The 18,113-nt window shown below is 45.6% G+C and overlaps 1 protein-coding gene across 2 annotated transcripts in view; it reads right to left on the bottom strand.

Annotated features, from left to right (window-relative positions):
* BRAF (B-Raf proto-oncogene, serine/threonine kinase) overlaps nucleotides 1-18,113 on the bottom strand; it is a 1,813,806-nt gene that overhangs the window by 632,083 nt on the left and 1,163,610 nt on the right. Inside the window, exon 10 of one of the 2 annotated variants that reach the window (XM_069628802.1) lies at nucleotides 7,182-7,301. The exons of the other annotated variant lie outside the window; for it this stretch is intronic. Coding sequence (XP_069484903.1) covers nucleotides 7,182-7,301 — 120 coding nt within the window. The remainder of the gene's footprint in view (nucleotides 1-7,181; nucleotides 7,302-18,113) is intronic. 2 annotated transcript variants of the gene reach the window in all.

The following is an 18,113-nucleotide window of genomic DNA, read 5'->3' as shown; positions in this document are numbered from 1 at the left end:
AGCCTGGCTCTTTGAGGGCCTCCAGTGCTTAGCAGCTCTCCTTCCAGTTTCTCCAGGCCTGCACCGCCTTTTGTCAGCCAGCAGTCCTTACAGCACTCATCGCTGCAGTGATCTTCCATTGTATCCAGGGAGTCTCAGCACACACATCTGCTGTGGTATTTTACGCAGTTACTTTTGATTACATGCCATGCTTCCTACTGTTGGCCCATTGCTAAAACCTCTAACAACCAGCTTGCTCCCCAGTTTTTACAATACATCCCCAACAAGTGTTCCATTGCCCAAACAACTCCCCTCCCCCTTCACCCAACTTGTATGGTTTCACTGTCCTTTTCCTTATTTGGAAGTTTCCGTCTGTCCCTCTCAGGGGTCGTCCTTTGCCTGCTTTCTTGAAGCTCAACAAACATGAACATTTTGTAAGTATCAACTGTTTGTGAAAGTAGTGTTCTCTGTCTTTTACATATTCCTAAAGGCTGACTTTGATTGTTTTTTCCGTCAGTGTTCTTGCGTTCTCTCTTGGGATTGGCAAGTCCCATTGGGAGTCCAACTTCTCCATATTATGTGAGTATTGGTTGACAGTGATTGGGTCAAGGGGCAATTGTTTCTCTTCAGTTTTAATTGGAAGTTCTTTTTAAAATATAAAAAATAGTTCATGGCATAAAACACCATCTTGGAAATCTGTTGGACATTCTCCTGTGATGAGGTTTCCTGGAGGTAGCAGTGCTTGCACTTTATTCCTTCTTCGCACTCCTGCTTGGTTTCCTCCGGTATCTGAAAACTCATGCTGATCGTCTGCTAGCTCGTTAACGCTCTAAATTTGTGGTACTTTTTAGCACTCAGAGCAGGATTTGGAAGTGCCAAAGGGTTTCAGTCTGCGGACCCCGGGGTTTGCATTTCATGCAATTCGCCACTCATCTCTCGATTACTAAACAGGATGGGGATTGGGTCCACCTCACCTACCCCAGGCTTTAAAGCGCTCAAATGAGAATTTTGAAGACCTAAAAGAGCAATACAAAGGACACCTAAGGAGAAAGGCCACAAGAGAAAAGCACCAGCATCCAAAAAGAATGGGTTAGGAGGATTTAGGAACCCGACCAAGGTTCCATGCCAGGTTTGGAGGACAGAAAGTGTCAGCCAACCAGCAACAAACGGTCACACAAGAGGGGCAATGACAGAAGGCTATCCAGGACATTCCAAAACTGAGCTGAGGCGAAGCAGCAGCAAGCCACTGCACGTCCAAGCATGGAAGACTGACTATTCACCTCCAGGCGCTTGGCCAGGAATATTTTACAGAAAAGCAGCAAAGCAAAGGCCAGGAAACTCACCCATGAAGGAACAGGCAGTCCAGACAGCAAGACCTGGAGCGAGCCGAAGGAAGAACCTAGGATACGATTCCAGAAGCAGAGAAAAAAAGGAGCAAGGACAAAGGAGCCAGGATCCAGAGACTATGGCCAAACTAGATCGTCCTCAACAGCAGCTCATCATTAGCAGCAGTCTTCCACAATTTCAGGTACCTTGTCTTACACTACAAATACATTCACCAGGACTAAGCCAGCCCTCCAATCACACAACCAGGCAGCCAACCACAATGGACATACATTGGGGAGTTTAGTAGACTTTAAAGCAGTCTACAACACTTTAAGATCAGACAAGGGGAGAATGTGTGCTCAGGATGAGCAGATGTCAGCAAAATGGCAATTTTGGTCTTGGCTCATGTTCTACAGACACAAGAGGTTGGCCAAAAACAAAATGGCTTGGGGGGAGGGCTTAAAAATGCATTAGTACCCCAATGGCGAACAGTGCAGTGGGCTACTAGTGTGGTAAAAGTGACTACACTCCTAATAAAGGCAAAACTAAATCAAAGGTGCCACCAGTCAACACCACAACACACTTTATAGTAGGGGCTACAAAGGGAAGCATACCAGAAAAATGGTTGTAGTGGCAGGGGGACTTCAGCAGAAGTCCCTCTGCACACAAAAAAGTAAAAATAACAAGAAAGCCAGCAGAAGGTTTAGGGGAACCTAGACCCCAAAAACTGAATTCTGTCCTAGCACTTGCCCCTCCCATGTTTTAACCAGGGGTAACTAATCCCTCACCGGGCAGGTTACACGGTTGAAGTCAATTATCCTGGCCAGCAGGGCCAGAACAACGTTTTGGAGCAGTTTTCAACTTCATCTTTTGTTGAGGTACAGCCTTTGCAGACTATTCAACCGAAAACACAGGCATTTTCTTTCTTATGGGTTAAGGGGGTGAGGGGAGTGGGGTTTGTTCCAAAATAACCCTAGGGGTTTGCTGAGCCGAAAATGCAACATTTTAACAGGGCCCTCTATAGAGGTCCTAATGATCCCAAAGTTTCTCCAGTTCACAAGTCCCTACCTTCTTACAAATCATATTCCCAGCCTCCAGTAGGAGCAGGAGCCACATTGTGACAAAAAAAGCCTAGGAGTAGAACTACTGTTCCTCTCGGATCGTGGCAACTTTCCAGGCATTTGGCTTATCCCCTTAGCCAGTTGACACTTGGAAGGAGTGGAGTTTGACTTTACATCTCCTGAAATGAGAGCAGCCATTTTAAAAACACCTCTCTTCCAAATCATTTACCAGCAAAACTTTGCCTGGGGCAATTTCTTTGACACCAACAGTTGGTGTTAACTGTCAGCCACACAAAGAGTTACCGATACTACAAGTGAAAGCCTTAAGGGGACCACTAGATGACTTAGTACACTTCAAAGGACCGTTTACCAGACCCTCTGACCCAAAGAAAGTGATTTCTACAACCACTTCAATAAGATGCAGATATTAAGGAGTACTGTTAGAAAAAACAACATCCCTAGTGGGAATTAATTTTGCCACTTGAATAGAGGCTGAAGAGATCTCCGGGATGCCTGCTGCATAGTAGCAAGCCACCTCTGGGGTGGCCAGACTTTTCACAGTCCCAGCAAATGCCAGGGAGCCTGGTAATTGATGAGGAACCACCACTTGCATTTGAGGTATCAGTGCAACCCTATGTATGGGACCCACCTCTAATCTTTAGACCTGTGGAGAGAGAGAGACATTGTTTGACTGGAATTATTTTGCTCCTCACCTCTGTCAGGAGTCTCCCTGTCTTTGTGGTTCACTTTAAGACCCACAAGTCTGCATTCTTTGCTAGCTCCAAGAATTTAAGAACTTGGATACAGTCAAGTGCAGATGCAATTCAGGAGAACAAGCATTCATGAGGTCCAGCTTGTCTAAATGAATCATGCCTTTAAATCAGTCCACCGTCTGGCCTTTCCCACATGCATTCATATTTTTCAGGGATCATTCACCCAAGACAGCGACTGGGTACAATCATTTTTTAGCTCCCTTAAAGTTCCTGATAATGATATCCTGCCCCAACAGATATGTTCTCTGAATGTACCTTCCCCATGGGGTGTCACCTCGCCACAAATATGTTTAGCCAAACTTCTACATGCCATAGTGGTTCTCTTTGGCCTTTCCTAAGGCACTGCCTCCTCGTATTCTTTGGGGTTCCTTGCTCCCTCCATTCCTCTTGCAACCCTTTCTGTCCATAGGCACACCTTTCTTCTGCCACCTCTGCAGTTTAGACCTCCTCACTTTCCTCAACTTCCTCCCCTTGACTATTCTACACTGTCTCCTCCAACAGCCACCTCTCTAGTTTTCTGGACATTGTTTCTTCCCCCCCGATTAGATCTGCCTTTCCCTTGCACCATTGTTTCCTGGGGTTTGTTGCTTACACTTCTTTTTGGATGGACTCCTCCCACTCATCTTCCAACTCCTTCTGAAATTCTTGCTGATGCTCCCTTCTCTTTCCTAGGCCAGCTTCTTAGTTTCTTAGCTTTTTTCTGTTAAGCTCAGATGGGCAATCCTTGGCCTTGCCATCTTCTTCCTCATCCTTTTGTTCTTCCTCCTCTATTAAAGTCTTTTATCATGAAATCTCTCTCGCTTTCTACTTTCTCTCTCCTGGTGCCTTTTTCATTGTTACCCACTGTTTTCTCCTCTCTTCTGACTTTCACTCGCCCTTCTTGTGCGTTAATCTCTCACTCCTTGCTGCCCGCAACCTTTACTTTTCCATTCTTTCCTTCCATTGATCTTCACCGTCTCTACTCTGGCTTGGTTCTGCTCTTCCTCTTCTGCTCTCTATGGTTATTTTCTTTAGTTTGCTTGCTCTTATCCCTAGCATTCTCTCCAGCTGTCCTTTCCATGCTGATTTTCTGGCTCTGGAATTCTACTTCCATTGCTTCTTGAGAGCTGCTATTGGCTACCACTTTCCAATAAATGTCCTCCTGCTCCACTCTCCTTTTAAAGCCCTCTGCCTCCTTATATTATCACTTAAACTGAACCAGTTCACCTGGCCATTCGGGTCCTTGGGTTCATTGCATATCGGTTGTGCTGGCCCGCCTTTCTCCAAAGGCCTTAGTCTGATGATCTCTCCTGACTCTGAAGTATAGCTGCAGGGCATGGGATAGTAGTCTTGAAATCAGGCATGCTCAGTTATGGTACTGCCTGACTTCTTTTCAATGCTTCAGGTTTCAACCAACCCAATGTGCTTCATAACTCCATACGTCGGTGCACCCCCACTGTTTGTGCCTGATATTTCTGTACGGTGAAAGATCAGACCAATTCCCAAGCCCATCCTCGAAATCCTACCACCCACCATTACCTTTGTCCATGATTAATTTATGATTGCAGAGCAGAAGCTCCAATTGGCCCAAGGACCCTTGCACATGCATCATCCCCTCTGCCACAGTGCCATTGAAAACCCAGCTAAGGCAAGTACGACTAGGGTAGAAATAGGGAGGATCTTTTGCAACATCTCTGCCCAAGCTATGATCAGGAAATCCATCAACCATACATTTCCCTTCTGGCCCGTTTCAACCTTCTGGCATTTAACATCTCAACACACACCCCCCCTCTCTTACAACTTGTATCCTTTCTGCAGATGCTCCATTTCTCTGTGTCTTGCCCCGCTTACTGTCCCCTTCATACTTTTCCCACTTCAAGGTATACCTCTTTAGTGCTCCCTACAAATCCCCCAGATTTTTCTTCCCGATCCTCTTGGTGTGTGCTTATTTACACTACTGCTCTCTACCAGTGAACATTTGCTGAAGGGCCACAGGGAGGAGGCATGAGCAAAGGGTTTTGAAATTGGGTTCCTATACATTGATTGCAGGTTCCTCACAGTAAGTGTGAGCATCTGTGACCAATACAAGAGGGACATGGAAAATAGTGCAGGAGGAAGAAAGCTGAAGAAATAGAAGTGAAAGAGATGGAAGATTAGGCCATAATGAGGTACATGTGTCAGTAAGCACACTGCTTAACTCGGCATAAGCAACACTCTGCACCATCACATGTAACAAAGATTTTAAGGCGGCTAAAATGTTAATATTCAGATTCCAGTCCTTCCAGCTGTCTAGTACAGTGCATTGTGGGAGATGTCTCTTTTAGTGCCTCATTTGCAGCATCACTCACTGTCACCGGGAAGATTCAAAAGTGTACACTTTTGTTCGTAGGCTTCTGATAGAGAGCAACTGTGCACGAGGCAAATGTATGGTGAATAATGAAGTGTCCTATTCTGGGACTTAAACAAGCACCGTGCATTTTGGTGGCTGCACTGATGAAAAGTACATATTATGGGTCCATGTTTTGCAGCAGACAGGTACAATGTATTATTAAGCATGACAAATAACCAGGGACTGATTAAGGATCCTCGTGACAAATTACCTTGACTTTCCAGTAATGGGTTACCAAGCCATTCTACCCTTTAATGGCCACACAAGATCTACTTATCCCAGAAGTCACTCTCTCTCACAGTGGTCATATCCTGCATGGCTTATTCTCCCATGTTGCACCCAACCCGAAGAGGAGGATAGTGAAGCACAGATGAAACTGCATCCCCCAATTGCACCCATTAGCACAGGCATGCAGTCTTTAATCGAGGACTATGGGCGGCATTAGGATAGCTGCTGAATAGGGAATTCCTTCAAAGAAGGCAACCATAGGTGGTCTGAACATTTAAGAGGTACAGGTATTGAACTCCCCCAGCCAAATGCAGATTAAGCAAGCAGCATCTCTTGTACGTGGGGCATATGAACAGGCTGTCAAGTGGCACCAAACATCACACCATACTTTTGGAATAAACACTTGATGAACTCATTTCAAAGAGGACTACACAAACAAATGCTTTAAAAGACCATGCCCGTTTCAACCCACAAATGAGGACAGTCCCTGGCTTTGTCACTGAGAAAGGGCTTGAAGGAACAAACAATGTTGGATCTGTGAGAAGTCCAAAATATTACCCACAATTCTTGATCATGGTAATTCCGGATAAGAGGATTTAAAGTCCTAAAATCCAATAGGGTCTGCCCATGAAGAATAAGTGGGCATCGACTTGCCCTTTTATCTTGGACAAACAGCCTTCTATCTTAACATACCTGGTAGCATGCAGGGCAAGGATATTGCAGCCTCTCTACTAGTAGATATGGAGACATGCAAGGCGATTCACACATTCTTGCTATAGAACAGCACAATGCCTACCAGTTCACCTTCATGAGGATGTTCTTGTAGGCCATTTGAATGGATGACCAGAGCCATTTTAAAAACGAGAAAACTAAATTACAATTCTACCATAAAACAATGTGTCATGCTAAGACTAGAAAAACAATCTTTGCCATCATTTAAAAAACACACAAACAAAATGAAGCTGTGTTCCCAAGGTCAAACTCTGATGACTATAACGACCCTTCAGAAAATAAGCCTTGAAGCAGAATGTGTATGCAAGTGTCATAGATGACTCGCCACATAGGCAAGAGACAAAAATAAAATAATCATGACATCATAGTTTAATTAAAATGATTAGAGACTATATGAAAAAGGAACAAAGTCAACCTATTTGTATAGCAGCACACATACAAAGTATTTAATAGATGGAAATGTCTGTTTAAAGCTCATCACGGCATGCTCATGTGAAATACCACAATGTTGCAATATGTGATCAATGTCAAACTCAAATACAAAGTTCTGACTGCTCAATACAGTTTGTGTGCCGGACAAACTTCCACCCATCTTCACCTCAGCATAATACAACACACACTAACATTTACAGGGTGTAGAGCAAGATGCACAATCTACTGTAAACGTGTTTGAAAAAGTGGGAAAGTGATAAAAGAAGAAACAAACCCAACTACCTCTAAAAACAGCATCAGTCTCAAAATCAAAGACTATCTCACTGTGGGTGCAATGTAAAAGAGGGCTGGGGCTCCATGGTTCATGTTTCCGAAGGCCGCGGGTCACTTGGGTCAAAGGGGCTGTGGGAGAGAGATAAAATAGGAGAGGGATGGGAAGACAAAGGCATGAAACAATGGAAAATAGAGAGGCGGAAGGTGTGGGGGAAAGGTGAGGGGATGAAGAAGTAATGGAAGAATAGAACAATGCAGACAAGGAAGATTTGGGATGAATTAAGAAGTGTATGAGGGTGGCAAGAGAAGAGGTGAGGAGAAGGTATGTAAGAGTCACTAATAATAACCGCAACAAAATCTTGCATTTACAGGTGAATAACTTTAAATTACTAAGAGCCATTCAAAAATAGGATCACAAAGACTGGTAGAGAGTGGCAGTTAATACTATTGAGTAGTTTTCAATGGGCATGGTTAGGAGAGTCTGGGAAATGAGTGAAAAGGGTGTCAGATAATGCAAGGTTGGTCAGGAACGTATTATAGCAAGACAGATGGTCAGGCGAGTAAACGAAGAGGCAATTCAGATTTGGGTCAACCGTTAAAGTCAAGGCTGGCAGGCATTATGTCGTGATTATATGGAGGGACAGATTGTGTACCCCACGTATCCCCATCTTCTCAAGAGAAGGCATGCAAAAACCGATATACTAAATGCATTTAAGGTCTGTTCAAATGAGGTATTCCTATGAAAAGGAAAAAAGAAATTACTCACCATAGTGACAACTGTCCATAGTCCGTATACGTCCATACTTATTGGATGTTCCAGGATACGGGAATGGAGCCTGTTGCCAAAGCAGCAGTGAATGTCTAGAACTTCCCTTGTGTGGGGGCAAGAGTGGCAATCCCCCGCTAAAGTCCACACTTGCAAGCACCTGCCCAACACCAGCCCCTTTTCTCGCATCAGACTTGGTGACTTTTTAAGGTGGGAGTGCACATGGAGAGAAATGGGACTATGGGTTAATAGTACAAAAGTCATTACAGTGAGTAACCTTCTTACTTTAGGTCCAGTTGACTTTCCTCCATACTTATGGGAAATTCCTAAGCAACTGACTAGAGAAGGCAGGATGGAACTCTAATGAGCTGCTGCTAAAAGGTTTTGCAGCACTGGTTGCCAAAGGTGACATCTGCTCTCCAACTTGAACAGAGTGTAGTTTCTTCAGAAAGTGTAAGTAACGGCTCAGGTCGCCATCTAGAAACTTTCTTACAATGGAACATGTCTCTGAAAGGCAATGAATGTTGACTTAATAAATGTGAATGCAGGCCCTGAGGAGGGGTATTTTTCTTTCATTTATATGCCGGCAGGATGGTGGTTACCAACGTGCAGGATATTGCCACCTTCGACACTTCTGCACCCGGAAAGGAACCACCAAAGGTCTAAAAAAAAAGATGTGTCCTTTTCCTTAATCTTTATTGCTGTTTCAAGATTGAATTTCAGAGCCCTTGCCACATCCAGGGAGTGTAGTGTTCCATCTGCCTCAGAGGTAGAACACAGGAAGAAATAAAACAGGCAAGGAAATCTCTTGGGTAAAGTCAAAGTTGGTTACAGTTATTGGAAGGGAGGATACGTCCAAAGAACCACTTCTCCCCTGTGGAAGGAGGGTTCTACCCTGTGGAGGGTTCTGCCCTGTGGAGGGTTTTTATGGGCAAAGTACCTGTATTCCACGAATCAGGGCAGACACAACACCCACCAGGAAAGTAGCATTAAGAATGATCCCGCTGGGGGTCAGAGGAGGCTATAGGTTCCAAAGGATTATACATTAAGAGAAAAATGTTTAGGTCCCATGGAGCATGGTGTTTTTACTTGGTGTAAACAGTCTCATCAGCCCATGGAATTGCCTTTTGCCTGGGGGATGCATATAAAGCGGGGGCTGCTGTGAGTCAGTTTCTTGTCTAGCAGTCCCCGCTGTGTGTTGATCCACACCCTATGTTTTGAAGAATAGTGTCAATTTAATGATTGAAAAGAGTTATGCAACTAAGTAGATTGAATGGAGCTAGAATAGGTTCCTGTAAACATGGTGAGGCGTTTGCATCGCTTAAGGAGTGCAAAGCAGGTTTTAAAGAGAGAGTGTCTCCCTTACAAGTACCAATCTACACCAAAGACGTCCTGCAAGTGTTGACTGAGACACCTTTCTTGGCCAAGTGGCTGATGAATGAAAGCACGTCATCAGTGCGAACATCCAAGAGGGTTGACATCCTTGCTGAGGAACCAGTGACAGAAACTGGTCCACTTGCTGATATAGTGTGACCTGGCGGGCTCCTATAAACTAGGTCCTGAGGGGCCAGTTTGATAAGGAAACAGATTGAGGGAAAAGGTGTACAATCATTCTCCTCTGTTGAGAACAAGTTTGCCTGCATCCGTAGAGGCCATTGTGGTGGTCTATTCATGTTCTGGATATCCGTGAAAAAGATTCTTTTCGTCCAGTTTGGCGCTATCAAGATGAGGATACAACCCACCAACCGTTTCAGATTGTGAACACCTTTGTCTGGAGAGGGTGTGCAAGGAAAGTGTCCCAGAATTAGAGAAAGGCATCCCATGAGAATCCAGACTGTCCTCCCTCCATATGAAGCAAAAAAATAAATTTGTTTGTTTTTTCGCAAAGGGATCTATGAGCGGAGCTCCCCATGAAGAGAAGATGGGATCCAGGACCTCCTTGTGAAGCTCACATTCATTAGAAGCATAAGACTGTCAGCTCAGGGAATCCATCCACACATTCTTATCCCTGGTCAGGTGAGAAACAATAGGAGAGATAGAGTGATTCAGATACCACGCCCCAAATTTCGATGACCGACGGGCAGAGGGATGGGGATGTGGCTCCCCCGTTTGCTCAATTATGTCTTACAGTCCTTGTAGAATTACACCCAATGCCCCTGAAGGAGAAGGAAGGCGGCTTTCATTCCCCAAAAAGACCTCCTTCAGTTCCAGGTGGTTTATGTGCTGGAGGCTCTACATGGTCCAGAGGACGTGAACCTGCCAGTGGCCCATTACTGCCTCCAAGTGCATCAGGCAAATCTGTAGACACACTCTTGGTAGTGTGAGAAACCTGAAGGTGTCTCACCCGCTAGTCCCTAGGAATCTGTCATCCAGGTGGCTAGGACACAGTCATCGCTTTGGATCCAGTTCCTGGGGCTGGACCAGTACGGGAGGATCACCTGAAAGAGGGGTCCTCAGGATTGGAAGACGGAGGATGAGACGCGGTATCCCCTTCCCAATAAAACCTTTTCCACATCCTACCAGGTAGGATACCTAGGAACTCGACCCACCCTCCCCTTTCCCGACACAAACACTTTCACGAACAGCTCACTGGGAGAGAAAACGGACTAACACCTGAGCCGTATACCTGACATGTCACAAAACAAGGGTCAGGCAGAGTCAGGCAATTACTGATAATTACACACACCGGACTTCCATCACACTTCCCCACACGGATAAAAGGCAGAGCACGAAAGCACACTCTGTGCAAAGCAAAACACACGAGGAAGCAGTAGTTCCGAGATGGCAGTTTAATACGAGGAGAAAGACGGCAAGACCAGAAAGGGTTACAAGGAAGGAATTGCCCTTGGCCTTTTCAGAGGAAGGAAACAGCAGGGATAAGAAACATAAGACCGGGAATTAAAGCTGAAGAAAGGTGCATTGTGTGCCAAAGGTACCCAGGTCTCTCCTGCATCGATAGCCGCTGCGGTGAGGAGCAACTGCCGTTGTGGTACAGTCCTTGGCTACTACAAAAAAGCCACTCCAGTAAAGTCAGCTCAGCCGGTGAGTCAGGGAGACTGATAGCAGACCAGTCTGGGTTAGACCCAAAGTTGAATGCAGCAACATTGTTTGATACAGAAAACTGCAAAGAACAAACTATAAGGCGTATGTGATGAGCGATGAAAATGTAATTGAATATACAAGGAGTGAATGAACTTTTGAAAGCAAGATACCATATAGTCATCTGGCTCCACGTGGGTGCTCATTCGAAGGTCTCCGTTAGGTATCCAACTGAGAGTGTAAAATTGTGAACTGTGAAATCAAAGTGGTCCTGCAACGGGTCAAGCCAAACCCTGTGCACATTTGAAAGTCTTTGAAAGCAAATAAAGAACTGTAATTGATCCGAGCCCGGCTGAGGGAGACTAATTGTGAAAAGGGGATCTGAGCCCGACTGAGGGGGATACGGGGTGAAGAGTGAATCGCCCTATTGGAAAGGAACGTTTTTTCATTTGTTTGATACATCAGTCCTCTGGATCAAGAAACCTTTGATAACTTAAGAGATTTGGGCATAGAAGGCCCTGATGCTTGTAATAGAACTGTGTCCTCATGCCGCAGAAGCCCAAGAGTGTGCTATGCTCGAGTGAACCGCCTTGTTGCAGGCTGAAAACGTGGGGAAAGGGGGCTAATGGCCTGAACATCCCGACTTATCATTTTGTGAACACTTCTTTCTTTTTCATGAAGATTTCTGCACACTATTTGTGAATTAGCGGTAAGGAATGGCCTATATTGGATTAGTATAGGCCCTTTTATTTTGACGAGACTAGACCAGTCCTGCATTATTATTATTTGATGGTCGTAGCTTGCTCCCATCTTAGATTTAGGTAAGCATTTATCACACCCTTGATAAGGTTCAATAAACACCCTCGAACTGTGGTCACTTGTGTCTGTCTTACTTTGAAATCATGCTTCCTGACAGTAGGATGCGTAGGAAGAAATGTCTGCTGCCGAAAACTTTGACTCCTGCATCCACTGGAGGAGGGCCGGACACACTGCAGGGATGCGGATGAGCAGTCGGCAATATAATCTCCTGCAATCAAATAGAGGGCAAGATGGAGTTGGGTGTATCATGTAAATTCTGGGGAAATGCACCACCAGTATATATGAAGCCATGAGCTCTAGCTATCTTTGGACATTGAGTGCTGCAAGTGAAGTGTTCTTCAGGAACCTCACACATTTGGAGTGTAAATACTGGATCATCTTCATAGGAGGGAAGGCTTTCTCAAATGTGCAGTTCCAGATCAAGCCAATGTATTGGATTCTCTGGGTAGGGGCCAGGGTAGATTTGGCCTGGTTTACAATGAGGCCCAGCGCATAAGCCAGTTGGAGGATGTAGTTGCCTGAATCTTTCACCCACAGGGATGTTGCAGACCAGATTAGCCAGTCCAGATATGGGAAAATGGGAGTTCCTTGGAGGCTAACGTAAGAAAATACAGAGTTCACTGCCTTGGTAATACCCTTAAGGCCAAAATCAACACAAAAGGCAGGACCTTGGAATAATGGGCATTCATTACTGACAATCAAAAATGTTCTGTGTGGCTCTCAGATTAGGATATGGATGTTTGCCTTCTGAATATCTAGTGTTCACTGCCCATTCCCCTCATCAGGGCAGAAAGTATTTGGGACTGGAGACCATTTTGAATCATTCCTTCCATTAAAAAAACATTTAGGCTGGAGAGATTGAGGATGGCCGTACATCCTGTCTGATCCTCCTTAGGAAGAGCAAGGAACCTGGAGAAGTAACCCTGACGAGCATGATCCTTACAGATGCATTGCATTCAGTTTCACCAATTTTCAAGGCCCTTCTGAAGGTTCGATGAAAACTATTGGGCATGGGGAGGTGGATTAGGGAGAGGCGCGAGGGAGCAGGAGTGTAACCGCTTTGTACTGTGGAAAGTGTAGACGGGTCTGAAGTTATTTCTTCCCAGAATGGTAAAATTGTTCTTCAGCTAGTGAGGCATGCTGGAGGACCTTCAAATTCGCAACCCTTTGGCTTCTCATTCTGGGTAGTTGTCCAGCCAAATAGCCCTTCGAGGTTAGCTGCCTCTTCTTGGGTGCTGAAGCCGCTAAAGCCACCTGACCCAGTGCTTTGGCCTTTCTGTTGCGAGGTGGAGCTAATCTTAGCACTCAGCCTGGAGATGGCCAGAAGGGTGTAGGAGTTCTCTTGTTCAGCTCCTCATTAGTCAGTGGTTGAAACAGAGTAAGATCCTCAGGTGGGAGTGCCCTCGCTTGTTCTTGCACCTCAAAGCACCTCTCATCTTATGACTGTGTCAACATGCCTGGCTGCTGATTCCAGGATGTTGTGACCTATTGGGTTTTGCTTCCCTTTGAACAGTCTCATCGGATCGACGCTAAGGCCCTTAGTTAAATCTTTTAGATCTTGACAAAACGTACAGTTCCAGGTTTCTAGGATGGCATCTAAGCTTGCTTGGTGTAGAAGCAAGGTACTTTTGCTGTAAACCTTTCTGCCAATGGCATCCATGACTTTCTAATCTCTACCAGAAGGGGTCAACATGGAGAGGCCAGCGGTTGAGGAGGAAGAGGAAGGCTTGCCTTGAGCTAATGATGCAGAGACTACCACTGATTGGGCCAGAGAGTTGGGGCCAATACGTAGTTTCTCACAAGGCACCTGCAGTTACCTGTAATCCATCTTATTTGACTGGACTGATATTAAAGGAATTTGCTGAATGTTCTGACTTCAATCACTATATTTGCCTAGAGCGGATCCCACTCTTGCCCAGTTTGCATGATACAATGTATCCAAGAACATCCGGCTCAACTCGGGGTATGTCAGTCAAGGGTAATTCTAAGAACTCCACCACATCTAGGATTCTCTCATGAAAGTTTCTCCTATTGTGAGGTTTCATATCGGTCTTCGGGTTCCTCCCCAGTTTCAATTGGTGCACAGGGAGGGGAGTATGGTCTTTATCCTCAATAAGGGCTTCAGCACTCAGAACAGCACCACAAGGTGTCTGAGAGATGGGGACCATAGTCACTGGAGTACAGGGCTCCTCACATGAGAAATTAGAGGTCATCAATAGTGAATTGCTTTGGGAAACTTCCAGGGTTGCCATAGATTTAGGCAGTACATGAAGAATGTTTATCTTAAAGAAGGACCTCACATTTGGACCTGTGAAACTATGAAAAAGGGTCATCAGTGAATCCTCTGGTGGGTCAGGGAGCGCTTTCTAGATTGTGGCGCAAAACAGGCCCCCGACAGTGTCTGGATGTTAAAGCTTAAGGTCCTGGGGAATGACCATAGGTTCTGAAACCTGTGCGGGTGCAACCCGCATTGCTCCTGTACGACTCCTACAATGTCCCTTTGCACTCAACAGCGGGGTGAAGGCTTGTAGGTATGCAGGGGTGTAGCTGCGTGTGTGTGTTGGGGCATTTGGGGCATGGTTGTGCTTTTTGGATGCACTTTGCACCTTCCACGCTCTATAAAGTTCTGTGGTAGGAGGCTGTCTAGCTGGTCCATCATAGTCCGGAGTAGGACACTGAGCTGCCAAAACATGCATGGCACACTCCTTCGTGGGCCCAATTCATGCATTGCTCTGCCATGCAAAACAGACGTGGATAGCCGGTGCAACCCTTATTCCATCACATGCTCAGCACAGGGCTCTGTGGGTGCACAATTTTTCACCAGTGCCACGAGTGGGGGCCGATGTGGGGAGTCTCTAGTAAGGTACTCTACGCCTTTTGAAGTCCGATCCAGTGAGTCCCTCAGGTGGGGGGCCTCAGGAAGGATCCTGGTAAAACAGTGAATGTGCTGCTCCCAGGGTTGGGCCTCTGTACCAGGAGCGTTTATGTCCACCATCTAGAGGTATTTTGTCCTCCCTCCCGTGTTCGTTGCAAGGAGGAGATCTTCCAGTTTATTACACACAGGGCTTTCCACTTTCCCAGACAGGTGGCTTGAGGTGCCCAAGAGGGGCATTAGAAGGCAGTGGTCCAGTGATTTTAACCTTTGCAGAAGGGAGACCCTCTCACCTTGAAAGAGGCCTTTTGAAGGTATCCCCAGCAAGGTGCCAGAGGGAAAAGAGGTTAACTTACCTTTGTCTTCGATTCAGATGTAGCCTATCCTTTTCAGTGCAGTTGAAATCTGAAAGGCCTCCTCCCACCACGTGAGCCTACGAATAAGTGAGCAGCATGAGATTTTCACTTGTAGCAGAGGTGCCACAGGTGCAAAACTCACAGGCACAGTAAGCATAAGTTGTGTGGGGCAGCAATGGAAACCACTGAGAATCCACAAAACTCTTGAACCCTTTGTGCATGAACACAGTAGAAAAAAATAGTTTTAGATGCAACGTGGCTTGGCTGTTGAGAAATGGGTCCGTTACCCTGCCAGACCTAGAAAGAGACCAACGGTTGGGCAGGGAACGCAGTGGAGGGCCGAGTGGGGCATTGGTGCATGCGTGCCCGTGCAAAGAAAGTTCAAATAATTAACTGTTGCTTGGCAACAGGCCCTGGGCCCCACTCCCTTTCTTGGGAGCATCCTTTAAGCATGGAACAAAGGGGACAGGAGGCACGAGTAAAGTCACTAATGAAGGACTGCAACATAATTGTTAACAGTGAGAACTATTAATTCTCACTAAGCAGACCAAGACATGCCAAAATGGATTAATCTCAGAAACATGCTACTGGTATTGTATTGGTAAGAAGAAGAAGAAAAAAAAGGTTGCATAATTTATGCATGGGCTCATTTGTAGATAAGCGGCAATCTCCCAGTTAAGACTGTATTCTGTGAACATTTGATACTTTTCTGGTTAGGATGTAAATAAAAGGCACAGGATTCTAGGCAGTCCCTTTTTTATACCTCGACCAGAAAAGCAGCAACGTTGGCTGCCATGAACGTGTAAGGAAGCTAGCATAACAATAAATTCCTATTAATTCCACTTGTTTCTTAGAGTTGTAGTGTACAGTTTACCGTTGTAAAAAAGGCAAAATCCATAGGGATTCAAGCCACTTTGCACAAATCAATGTTAGATATGTTTGGAGAGGCTAGAGGTTTTCCTTCACAGAGCAGGCACAGCACATGGGGCAGATTTATTCTGTGCCCCGCTCCATTCAGAAAATAAACACAAAATTGCACAGAACATTCAAACTTGAGTGAGAACTTGTCTCTGCCTGCTATTTTAAGTCTGAGACATTTACGGTCCAATACAATTTAAGCCTATTCGTTTGAAAACTACCTCAAATTTCCAACCAACGCGAGTAAGGCAGGTCTAGGTCTATACACAGCAGCCCCTGAAAAAGAAAAGGCTTATGCTGTTGGACACACAAGAAGTGTAGCATGAGGAAATCTTACCGGCAAAAAAGCAGAGCAGGGAAATTACTTAAGCAAAGTCTGGTTATCTGTGGCGTCCCCCAGGGGTCATGCTTCTCCCAAACATTGTTTAACGTATGTATGATCCAGTTTTTTTGCAACTTATTAGCCTGGGTGTCCAAGTCGCAAATTATGTGGATTACACTCAGGTTATTGTAAAGCTCTCAGGTGTATATCTTGTGGACGCAGCTAACCATAACATCATCTACGAGGCTATTCATTTGTGGATGAAGAAAGCTGAAGAAATAGAAGTGAATAGCTGCCAACTCACTTGCATTGCATGCAAGCAAAACAGAGCTTTTGATTGTCGCCTCAGGATCAAAATTGAAATCGCTCCCTGGGGAGTATAAGAACTTCCTTATCTTGGGCACCTTGAGCCCTGTGGCCAAAAAAGGCAAGACCCTCTGCGTAGTTTTAGACGCCGAACATTCTATGACTCAACATGTGGCCCATGTTAGATCTTCCTGTGGCCTGGTCAACAAACTCTTGTGCAATATTTGACCTTTCTCGTCTCAAGAGAACCTTGCCACCTTGGCCTCAGTTCTGATTAACACCTGCCTCGACTACTGGAACAGCCTCTTCAGTGGCTGTTTACAAGCCTCCATCTCAGCGTTACAAGTTACGCAGAATGGGGCAGTGCGGGCAGTTATGGGCTTGGCTAGACGCACCCTCATCCCCGCTGCCAGGCAGGGTTTACATTGGCTGCCAGTCATACATAGAATCAGATATAAAGTGCTCATTTTTACACACAAGTGTATCGTGAATTCTGCCCCTGAGTATCTCAAGGCACATCTTCAACCTTACACCCCAACCCGTTCTCTCAGATCTCAACATCTCATCAAGCTGGTTCAACCCATATTTAAACTGGTGAAGGCTGGTGGGCGTAGTTTCAGCCTCCAAGGACCTACTGCTTGGAACTTGTTACCTCTTGTCCTGAGAGCTTCTGAGACGCCAACCTTGTTTAAGTGTAAACTAAAAATATTCCTTTTTGAGCAGCCGCTCAGCTAAGACTCCTGTCTGTTCAGGGAATCCCTTGTACTCTGATCTCTGAAATTCCTCTTTGACTTCTCTCTCTCTCGCAGCGTTTAAAGATTTTATGTAAGCTATGTTTGTTTAGTTGATTTTATGTGCACGCCGTGAGGCCCATGGGCATGCGGCGCAATGTTATAAGAATTGCAAATAAACCAACCTCGTAATGGCGGGCTGGATCGGCGAGAATGGGCCGGGGCCCAAAGTTACAGATCTAAGCAAAACAGGACTCGTCCCAAGGAGCTAATAATGTTTTCTTTGAGTAAAAAGTACCTGTGGGTCGCCGTAGAAACAGCTATATAAATGGAAAAACTGGCATCAGGCGAAGCCTTTCTTCTATTTCTATGATGTGGGAGGTGGGACCGTCAGAGAACCATAAGCAGAGGCTGAGGTACAGGTGGGACTGGTGGTGGAGGAATGGGAGTGGTCTTTCCGGGTTCGCAGCAGGCAGGGGAAGGTGGTGGGGGAAGGACGCTCGGGGAAACCGAACATACCTGACCCAGAGAAAGAGGGCAGCCTCAGGATGGAACAAAGGTTTGTACCATATGATTCCACACGCATTCTGGATGACCTGGTTGGCTTCTCCCTTTCCCCGGGTGAAAGCAACTGGAAATGGCAGCTATTTTAAAAAAGAATTAGCATAAAACCCAAAGGATAGCAGGCAGCTCTCTTTCTCTAAGCAATATTTGTGGTGGCTCAGCAATGGTCTAAAAAGCCAAGGAGCCCTGGATTACAGGGATTAAAAATACCCAAGAAAATCAATGGTGGCAAAAACACCAGATGGGAA

Source organism: Ambystoma mexicanum, chromosome 12 (assembly GCF_040938575.1).
Source record: "Ambystoma mexicanum isolate Mex_15411 chromosome 12, UKY_AmexF1_1, whole genome shotgun sequence".
Classification (NCBI taxonomy): Eukaryota; Metazoa; Chordata; class Amphibia; order Caudata; family Ambystomatidae; genus Ambystoma; species Ambystoma mexicanum.
This window is presented reverse-complemented; position numbering and strand designations above follow the sequence as displayed.